Source organism: Protobothrops mucrosquamatus, unplaced genomic scaffold, assembly GCF_001527695.2.
Source record: "Protobothrops mucrosquamatus isolate PMUCROS unplaced genomic scaffold, P.Mucros_1.0 scaffold_84, whole genome shotgun sequence".
Lineage (NCBI taxonomy): Eukaryota > Metazoa > Chordata > Lepidosauria > Squamata > Viperidae > Protobothrops > Protobothrops mucrosquamatus.
Genome location: NW_015386160.1, coordinates 121,208 through 132,345, shown reverse-complemented (window position 1 = coordinate 132,345; position 11,138 = coordinate 121,208). Strand labels below are relative to the sequence as shown.

The 11,138-nt window shown below is 37.0% G+C and overlaps 1 protein-coding gene across 1 annotated transcript in view; it reads right to left on the bottom strand.

Annotated features, from left to right (window-relative positions):
- Positions 1-1,681: 1,681 nt before the first annotated feature.
- LOC107285917 (vomeronasal type-2 receptor 26-like) overlaps positions 1,682-11,138 on the bottom strand; it is a 13,238-nt gene continuing 3,781 nt past the window's right edge. The window contains exons 2-7 of the mRNA XM_015814190.2: positions 10,668-10,767; positions 9,151-9,261; positions 7,169-8,005; positions 4,320-4,547; positions 3,036-3,167; positions 1,682-2,620 (exon numbers count right to left, since the gene is read on the bottom strand). Of these exons, the coding sequence (XP_015669676.2) occupies positions 1,682-2,620; positions 3,036-3,167; positions 4,320-4,547; positions 7,169-8,005; positions 9,151-9,261; positions 10,668-10,767 (2,347 nt within the window). The remainder of the gene's footprint in view (positions 2,621-3,035; positions 3,168-4,319; positions 4,548-7,168; positions 8,006-9,150; positions 9,262-10,667; positions 10,768-11,138) is intronic.

Below are 11,138 nucleotides of genomic sequence, written 5' to 3'. Positions count from 1 at the left end.
GTTATTTCAGCAGGCAGGACTGGCCTAGGGGTATTTTAAAGGGGTTTTAAATTAAATTTTTAGTAGAAGCGGCCAAATTTAAATAGTTATTTTTAATCTTTTTAAATTTTGTATTGTATTATATCATTGTTTTAAACTGGCTGTAAGCCGCCCTGAGTCCTCCGGGAGAAGGGCGGGGTATAAATTTAATAAAATAAAAAAAAATCAAATCAAATAACATCTAAAATATTTTCTCAACATTTCCCATATATTTTCTCTAAGCCTCCAACCCACTACTTTGAATATGGATAGGAAATTAAAGTGAAAAAAAAGCAAAAATAGGATATGGATTAAATAAGTGGAAAATGAGATATGCTTTGGCTAGAAAAGATATTTTAAACTGATATTATTGATATTATTAGAAAAGTGTAACAAATGTTGATATGCAATTGTATACTTACTAACAATAATAAGAACTGTGTTTGCTTGATGTGGAAAAATGGTTATTGCCAGAAGAAGAGAGGATGTACTGGCAGGTGTAATAGTGGACTTAGCTGGAAGAAGCTTATATGTACCACAGAATTACTAATGGACTCAATCATCACGTTGTCTATTGAGCACTTGTATGTGAAAATAGAAAATTAATAAAACATTTATATAAAAAAGAAAATCATGAGAAGAAAAGTTGTCATGATGTTTATCAAAAATTAAAATATCAAGTTGCCCATTAGGAGTATTTTTTTCCCTTCCCTTTTGAAACATGTTGTTTTGAGGATTTCAGATGATTAGAAGCAAATGATAAGAATCAACTGAAAGCACATTCAGGAAAAGCCATGTTTGTAGGATTTCTTCAGCTGTATTGCTGAATTGCTAGGATGGCACACACACACACACACACACACACACACACACTATATGTATATGTATATGGAAATGGATATGGATATGGACATGGATAAAAAACAGGAATCTGTTTTAATACTTCTCATAAGCACACCTTCATTGTCACATCAGGTGTCTACATGACTTTTGTTTTCAAATGATTCAGAGTTTTTGATGGAAGACAGTGTAAAATAATAATTTGTCTCATTAATTTATTCAAAAGTATGAAGAAAAAAATAAAAGTTGCCCCAGTGTTCATGTTGATATTTTATCTATTCTTAATATATATAATGTTATCTGTCTCCGTGTTTCTCTATCTATCTATCTATCTATCTATCTATCTATCTATCTATCTATCTATCTATCTATCTATTATCTTACATTATCCAGCCAGAAGAGACCAATCAAATATATATTTGAAATTAATTATTTTTTAAAGTCAGAATATTATTCCCTAAAATAAAACATAACACCAACATATATAGCAACAAAAACACACATCATCATTAGCCATAGTCTTTAATTTAATCTAAAACTATGTCAGAACATCTCTGGTAACATCTCTGGTCTGGTTTCAGAAATGTTATTAATGTCATTGATGATACTTATGATTTAACATGAATTCAGATTGTGGCAATTGAAGGATATAGTTATTTCAAATAATTTGAGTTGTTTTAGCAATGGTACTACTCAATTACTATAATACAAAATTCACATGGAATAAATAATGATAAGCTACAACACATAACATATGACTTTAAAGTATGTTATTTTATACTGAATGTAAATTGTACAAAAATAAACACCAACATCAGGAGACTTAATGATTTTTTATCATCAGATTTTCTTTGGTGTTCATGGCAGGTCTCAGAATAATAATGTAGCATTTGGGGATAAAGATGCAAACTAGTAAACCCAGGCTGGAGGCCAGGATGGAGAAGATCTGCACGGCTACCATGTATTTCCCTTTGGAGCTCAAGTAGGTGGGTACAAAGGAGATCCATACACTACAAAAAACCAACATGCTGAAGGTGATCAATTTGGCTTCATTGAAGCTCCCTGGCAGTTTTCGAGCCAGAAATGCCACCAAGAAGCAAATGGCAGCCAGAAAACCCATGTAGCCAAGGGCAGTGTAGAACATGGCAACTGAGCCTTCATTGCACTGCAACAAGATGTGTCCTGGTTGGGAATGAAAGTCGGAATCTGGGAATGGGGGGTAAATTCCCAGCCATATCATACAGATGCCTACTTGAATAGTAGAGCAGGATACGACAATAGAGTTGGCCAGACTCTTCCCCAGCCATTTCCTCATGCTGCTGCCTGGCTTTGTGGCCAGGAAGGCCACCACCACCATTACCGTCTTGGCCAGCACAGAAGATACAGCAACTGAGAAAACAATACTGAAAATGGTTTGTCGAAGAAAACAAGTCATTTTTATGGGGCGACCAATGAATAGAAGAGAGGTCAAGAAAGAAAGCAGGAGTGAAACCAGGAGGATGTAGGTGAGTTGACAGTTGTTGGCTTTGACTATGGGAGTTTCTCGGTATTTAATGAAAGTTCCCAGAATAAAGGCAGTGATCAGGGACAAGGCAATGGCAAAGAAAGCCAGGATGAATCCCAACAATTCTTCATAGGATAAGAAGCTTATACTTTTGGGGACACACTGATCTCGCTTCTTATTGGAATAATGGTCATCTGGACACTTGTCACAGTGGGATACATCTGAAAAAAAATTGTTAGCATGTATCTGTTTCCGCAGCTGTAGGAGCATGAAAACCAGAACAAAAATCAATTACTTCATTTTCAAGGAACAATATAGTATTTCTGCCCAGAGATATCCATATGACACAACATTTGTTAAAATAGTCAACATTCTTTTTTTGAAGGCTAAAGATAAATGTGATTATCAGCTCTCAAAGACTTCTCCTCTTGCCTGAAACCAAACAAGAAAATTACAACTCAATAGGAATCAACAACCTTTCATTATTTATTTTAATGTTCACATCATCATACAAAATTTGGTGAAAGTGCCCAATCTTAGAAAAGTTTGTGGATGCCTTCAAGAAATTTAATGTTTTTCTTGCTTCTTTATCAAATACCCTAAAAAAGCAAGAGAGAATATTGATTGTATCCTGATTTTTTCCTTTCTTTTTTTTCTTTTTGGAGCCACCTACTATACCTTCTTGCACAGAGAATGTTCCTTTCATACACAGAGAACAGTCATAGCAGCAAACTGGTGCTCCCTCTCTCACAAGCTTGGCATAACCTGGGGAGCAACTTTCTGTACATCTTGAATAAGGCACCGTCTAAACATAAACATAAAGATTACTCAGGGCAATATATGAATTAGAAGGGCTTAGTGAAATCAACTGGTGGCATGAGTTTTAATTGCTCTGCTTGCAAGTGGCAAATGAAAGGTGATTCTCTTTCTCTATCAATCTCTATTGCAGATCCCAAAACAGACTCATGGCCTTATTCTTCTTTCCAAAGGAAAGTAGTTTCATTGCAAAAGGTTTTTCTCCTTAGGGCATTTATGAGAATGCTATAATTTATTTTTTTTACCAACTTTGCTTTCTCAGGAAATCTCCAAAATTTAGCTTTCTCTTCAATTATTATTTTTCTCTCGTACAATTGATCATTGTATAATTTTATGTAAATGACTTTTTTAGCTGCCCTCATTTCCCTCACCACATTCTTAATGACATCTTTCTCTTATGCAATTCAGTGGGCTAAGTTCTTTATATTCTGGATTTTTCCCAAAGGTACTTTTTCCAAAGGCAACTGGTCTTTGTTTTCCCTTGAAGACATTTCACTTTTCATCTCAGAAGCTTCTTCACTTCTGACTGAATGGTGGAGGATGAAAGGATTTATATTCCTTGCAGTCATCTGGTCATTAGTAGTCTTTCTGAGAGTTGTTAAGGCTACTTGGAGGGTCACCTGAATAGTGCAAATGGGTGTGGAACCTTGGAACTGCTGAATCTATATCCTGTTTACAACATAGTCCTTCAGCAGTTCCAAATCCTTCCATCCTCCACCATTCAGTCAGAACTGAAGAGGTTTCTTGTATGAGAAGTGAAATGTCTTCAAGGAAAAACAAACTCCAGGTGCCTTTTGAAAAAACACCTTTGGCACAACAATGACATGGATGACCAAGAATCTCCATAGACATTTTGGATTTTCTCTTACTGAAAACAAGATGATTTGATATACTGTAAATTATGGCTTCCTATTCCAATTTAATAATGTAGATTGGAAATCCCATAACACAATTGATGTTACAGCAGGTTCCAATGTGTGATAGATTACTGAAAAACCTCTAAAATAAAATGATATCTAATAAATTAATGAGGCTTATTTGGAAGTCATCACAATTGGCTTTAATAAGTATTATTTCTGAGCAGAAAAGTTTGCACATATGGAGGTAAATAAAAGAGCAAAAACCAAGCAGCATCAGCTACTTTGTTAAATGATGTTGGCCATTGAATGGCACTCTGATTGATGGAAATCTTGGCTTCCGAGGAGGCTTCTCTTTCTACAGTCCCAATTTTCACCCCTGCATCAGACTTTTCCCAAAATGATGTCCAGTGCATGATATCAAAGTCACCAAGAGGAACTCCATTTTCATCAAAATAAATCCCATCTCTGGAAATATTATGATATTGGAGGTTTTTCAGGAACCTATGAAGCTGCAGAAACAGAGAAAAAACATTACAATTTGAGCCTTTATTCAATGTTTTTCTGCTATTATTCTGGACTGGAAGTACTCTGAATAATTCAACCTCGTCAGATCACCACTACAGTCTGAAAGAGATTGATTCAACATTTCATGGGATGCTTCTCTCATCATTCTCCAGGGCTCCACAGCTCTTTTTCAGATATTTATCTCACATTCTTGAAAATGTGGGATAGATAACACCATCACCAAATGGTTTATAACTGGCTGACAAATCATACTCATTGTGTAGTCCTCTAGGGAACTACATCCATATGGAGGGAATAAGCTGTGCGGTACTCCAAGGTTCCATTTTAGGCCCAACACTCTTCAATGTCTTCATAAAAAATCTAGATGAGGGAATTGAAAGGGAACTCATCAAATGTACAAATGATACTAAACTGGGAGGAATACCCATCTCCCCAGAAGACAAGCCCAAGATCCAGACAGACTTGAACACTGAGCCCTATCTAACAAAATGAAATTCAACATAGATAAAAGTAAGGTTTTGCACTTAGGCAATAAAAACTAACTGTATAGATATAGATAGGTGAAACTTGACTTAATGTCAGTAACTGTGAGAGGGATCTTGGAGTCCTAGTGGGCAATTACTCAAATATGAGGCAAGATCATGTGAAGTTCTAGTACTGCTTTACAAAGCCTTAGAAAGAACATAGTTGGAATACTGAATCCAGTTTTGGTCATCATAATTTAAAAAAGATGTTGAAACTCTGGAAAGAGTGCAGAGAAGAGCAGCAAAAATGATTAGGGGGCTGGAGGCTAAAACATACAAAGAACAGCTGCAGGAATTTGGTATGTCTAATCTAAGGAAAATAAGAACTAGGGGAAACATGATAGCACTATTCCAATATTTGAGGGGATCCTACAAAGATGAGGGGGTCAAACCATTTTCCAAACACCAATAGGCAAGTCAAGAAACAATGGTGGAAATTAACCAAGGAGGGACGCAACCTAAAACTAAGGAGAAATTTCTTAATGGTGAGAGCAATCAACCAATGGAATAGCTTGCCTTCAGAAGTAGTGGGTGGTCTATCACTGGAGGCTTCAAAAAGAGACTGGACAACCATTTTTCTGAAATGGTATAGGGTCTCCTGCTCGAATTGGAAATCTCTTCCAACTCTATTATTCTATGTTTCATGTTCTCCGTTTTGTTGTTTCACCATCACAGCCCCACCTGAGGTAAGACCATTTGGAGATATGGGAAAACTTGTAATGGGAGAAGATGGAGAATACAATTTTACCATCAGTCCTGATCAAGATAATAATAATAATTATTATCGAGTTGGTCATTGAGTTGGTCATCGAGTCCAACCCCCTGCCCAGGCAGGAACCCTACACCATTTCAGACAAACGGCTGTCCAGTCTCTTCTTAAAAACTTCCAGTGTTGGAGCATTCACCACTTCTGGAGGCAGGTTGTTCCATTGGTTAATTGTTCTAACTGTCAGGAAGTTTCTCCTTAGTTCTAAGTTGCTTCTCTCCTTGATCAGTTTCCTCCCATTGCTTCTCGTCCTGCCTTCAGGCGCCTTGGAGAATAGCTTGACTCCCTCTTCTTTGTGGCAGCCCCTGAGATATTGGAACACTGCTATCATGTCCCCCCTCATCCTTCTCTTCGTTAAACTAGACATACCCAATTCCAGCAACCGTTCCTTATATGTTTTAGCCTCCAGTCCCCTAATCATCGTTGTTGCTCTTCTCTGTACTCTTTCTAGAGTCTCAGCATCTTTTTTACATCGTGGTGACCAAAACTAGATGCAGTATTCCAAGTGTGGCCTTACTAAGGCATTGTAAAGTGGTATTAATACTTCACGCGATCTTGATTCTATCCCTCTGTTAATGCAGCCCAGCACTGTGTTGGCTTTTTTTGCAGCTGCAGTACACTGCTGGCTCATATCTAAGTAATTGTCCACTAGGACTCCAAGATCCCTCTCACAGTTACTACTATTGAGCAAGGTACCCCCTATACTATACCTGTACATTTGGTTTTTCTTGCCTAAATGTAGAACCTTACTTTTTTCACCATTGAGTGAAGTTAGCAGAGCTTAACTCCGGGCTAGGAATGCAATACAAATTGCATAGTGATGTTATTTCTTTCAAAGACTAGCTATGGAAGCCTATGCATTAGTTCAGGAGATGTGTGGATGAACTTTTTGTGGCCCTCAGAAAATGCTTTTAAAAGACATTGATTTATATCTTGTTGCTATGTTAGAAATCTTTAGCTAGCAAAGTCCAATTTCAATCCAGAACAAACAATCAAGCCTAACTCCTTATCTTGGAAACTAGATCACTTTGTGATCACAAGAAAGGGTTGAGGATTGCTGGAATATTCTGATACTTATTTAATTTTGAAAATCACATTGTCAACATAGAGCTATTTCTGTCTCAAAAGTATCCTATACCAGTCCAGTTTGTTTAACTTTGGAAGATTTTTCTCCATCATCTCCTTCTCTAACTTACTCTCAAATACTACAAACTGGGCAATTGTTCTTTGGAATATTCCACCCCTCTCTACATCTAATTTAATACTGAGGAATTGGAAGGAGGAAATAAGTAGAACCTCAAAGAAAAAGACTTACCTGCCATGGCTGCACAATCTGGGATGATTCATGGTATCCAACTTGCATTCTCCCCTTACTCCATTGGGAGGAAGAGGCAGCACTGAGGACCCATGCCACAGTCTGAATTACTTTGGAAATACTGGAGGGATCCTGAGAGAGGATTCTTGCAATCACATCATGGGGTGGGAATTCCCAGTTCTCTTTTTCTTTGCATTTTTTCCAAACTTTCTTAGATAACAAAGGTCTTGAATTGGAACATTGGAAAGCTTCCTTTCCATACACTGTGACCATAGATGTATAAGATGTAAAGTCATAATACTGAGTCCTTCCCTTTGTCTGGATGAGGAAGGAAAACAAAGCATATTTATTTTGGAGATCAACCAAGAGGTCAAAAATACCTATACTTAAAGCTGTCAAAGTTGTTGCAATCCACACTCTTCCCACAATGAATTTCTTACTCTTCTCAAGGCCTTGTATTACTGATGTTAGTATCACTGAGGCCTTAGAATCCAGTTGGCATACTGTAATTTTTATTTGACTCTTGATAAGAGAAAGGAACATTTCCCATTTTTCTTGCATGAGGGTGTCTCCAGCACTTGTCTTCATATTTGCTTCTGGGATGGTTCCTGAGAGGACAATGCAAATCCCATTTTTTAGAGCAAGAGCTTCCAAGCTTCTTTTGAATTTTTCTCCTCTGTCATTGTCCAGAGAAAGGAGGCCGATCCACGTCCATTGGAAATGCAGGAGCAGCTTGACAATCGCAGAGTAGGGAGGTTTTTGGTTTGGGGTCATCCGATATGAAAAAGGAAAATGTTTATTTTGCTCAGCAATCTGGTTGATGACACTATAGTTGATCTAAGATAAAACAGAGGTATTAGTAATTTGTGTCAGTTTTAATGATAAAAGTCGCATGGTAAATCTAAGGGCCTTTCCCTACTGCTGAGAGAAGTTTCAAGCAATAACTGCATGAATTTTACTGGCTCCCTTGATGTTCTGTCCTTTTGTCTTATATGCTCCCTTTGAAACTAGGGAGCTCTGAATTATCTGTGGGTGGTGTTGATGGGTGGTCCTGATGGAGCACATCTCTCTTACCCATGCAGTTTTGCCTCGGTGATGGAGTAAATGCAACGCAGCACTTTTGCTGTCAACAACAAAGGCTCACATGAGCCCTACATACTCTGTTTTTACCCACATTGTAACTCTGTGGGTCACCCACCCACTCATGGAATATCTTTTTAAACTGACAGACATGTTAAATTCTCATAGAATATTACTGCTTATTTCATTGCTTCATATGTAGGATTTGAAATATTGTTTCTTATATTCCCCCCTAGCAATTGTTTAATATTGGTATATTATTTCATTGTCTTCATTCATATAATTGTTTTCAAAAATTTCTATATGAATTCTTTAATTGGTTGAATTTGTTTCAGACATTTGGAATGCAGAAGTTTGTTTAATAACCTCACTTTAAAAAAAAACCAAGACAACTGGCATTGTTCCAAGCTCCAGTTCAAAATAGGAAACAATATTATGACATACTTTCTTTTGTCTTGTACAGTGGAGAAAGTATGTAAAAGCTGCTTTCTGGAGGTTCCCTCAAACTGTCTTGACCCATTCGTTTTTCTTTCATATCTTTCTTTCCCAATTTTTACTTCAGTCTCAAGATTATAAAAATGAGGAATTCCTCACTGAAAGTTATTAAGAGTTGGAACATCCTGTCTCCTGGAGTTCCATCGCTGGATATTTTTGAGAAAATATTGGACAGCAATTTATTTGTAGTGGTCTGACCATTCTTAGCCCGTGTAGGGAGTTCGGTTTTTTTATTCTATGATTCTGTGTATAAAATCAGCTCTGTTGTATTGGTCACTCTTCAGCTCTTCTAATATTTATTCTCTGACTCTCAATTTATTTGGAAAAATATATACAAGTTCTGCCTTTTATATATTTGTATATCTGAAGAATTTACAACATGGAATTAATTTCATTTGGCTTTATACCTGTGGGATTTTGTAGATGCTCAAGACATTAGAAACATGATCAAAGAGTTCAGAATCCACCTCTTCAAGGACTGCCAGCAGGTTCTTTTGTCTTCCACATCTGTAGAAACCCTACAAGAGGACGGGACACCTGTGGTGCAGGTAGTACCGGAGTATACAGTAAGAACGTGACTTTTTCAAGACTATCTACAACATCGGGTCCCACTACAACCGTAAGAGCCTTGAATTCTGGTTGATTTCATGAACAGCCAACAAGAAGGGCAGAAGGTGGTAGAAGGTGTTCTCACTGCAACATAAGAAATTTCGAAAGGTCATCATCTTCAATTTGGGTTTTCATAAAAGCATGTCATATTTACTGTAGCTTTCTAGCTATATAGTGTAATGCCAAAAAGATAATCAGACACTCATTATTTAATTAAATTATTCAATTTATTTGGGCTTTGCAGGTGATAGATATCTTTGAAATTTCTATTAGAAGAACAGTCCCACTGACACCACTAGGAGCTTCTTGCCAAAAGAAATATCAGGGAGATATAGTAAGCTTCTTATGTCAGGATCAAAAGAATCCTACCAAAATTACCAGAACTGATTCTGCCTATAATTATCTCCAAATTATGACTTGGGGGGGAATGAGGAAAATTATTCTTATAGTTTAGTAACAAGGTAAGGAAAACAATCACAATAGTAAGAAACCTTTGTATTTTCTTTCACTCAAAAAGAAAAGCATGGAGGTTTCTTACTATTGTAACTGTTTCCATCTGTTTAGAATCACCTTTCCCAAAATCAAAGCATTTATATTATTTACTTAACTATTTCCAGAGATAATATATCAGTGCACAACAATCCATAAAATATAATTAAAATCATGCTCTTTCCCCCAGGCACCAGATTTGATATGCTTACAGCTTACAACCCCCATCCTAGAACAATGCTTGGGGGAAGATCTGTGTCTTCCCACTCTCCAGAATGCTAATAAGGGATGCTACCAAGTATACATGTATATGCTGTGATCATATTATAGGATTTCTTCCTATTATACCCATCTGGAGATAACTAACAGCTGGATTCAAATGCTAGATTACCTATCTGAGGATGGATATCTCTTCATAAGCCTTCTTTAGATCTAGAGATTTGCTGCAGAATATTCACTACTTTGGAGTTATTTTCCTATATTCTACAGTTAACAACAATTAATGTGATCCTCTGTGACTAAACATTAACTTATAAGTCTCTCCCCTCCTTGAGTTTAGTTTTTAAAAGGTATGCCTTTTATTTAAACCAAAAGGAACAGAGTAACCACAAAAGTAGCAAAACTGTTAAAGGGTGGAAAGAAAGAGTGGAGAGGGTGGTAATAATTATAGAGTAAATGTAAGGAAAGGGAAGAAATGGTAGCGAGAAAGTACAAGCGATCTCCCTCTGCTCTAAGGTAGTCAATCACTTTATTGGGAGTTACTGCTTAACTATTGTTAATTAATAAATAAAATAAATATGAATAAATTGCTGACTCTCCACCGTACCAAGGTAATCATTTTGAAAGCAGGCAGAATCCCATCCAGGTAAGAGTCATCCTGGGACAGTGTTGGCAATGCCCAATGTTGCCCAGTGTTGAGGTTGAGACTATTGGAAGAATTTAAAAGGAACTTTGCAAACTCAGGCTTTACAAAATCATAATGTTCCCTCGGAGCCTTTCCTCCAAAGCAAATTGGGAGAAGCAATAATGACTTGCCTTTCTCAAGGTGAGGAATAGGGGAAAGAAAACATTGCTAGAAAAGACATTGGAGCAGGTAATATCAATCACCAGAATCCTGGACCTGCTGACAATTACCTTTTCAGTTGGTGGGTTGGAGGCTTGGAGAATGAAAATTGATACAGTCGAGATACGATTCCAGACATTATTCCACTAATTAAGTAGTCCCCTGGCTTGTAGTAATGGAACCATTCCTTTTCTTCTATTATCACCTTAAGTGGACATTTCATCAGCATATAGG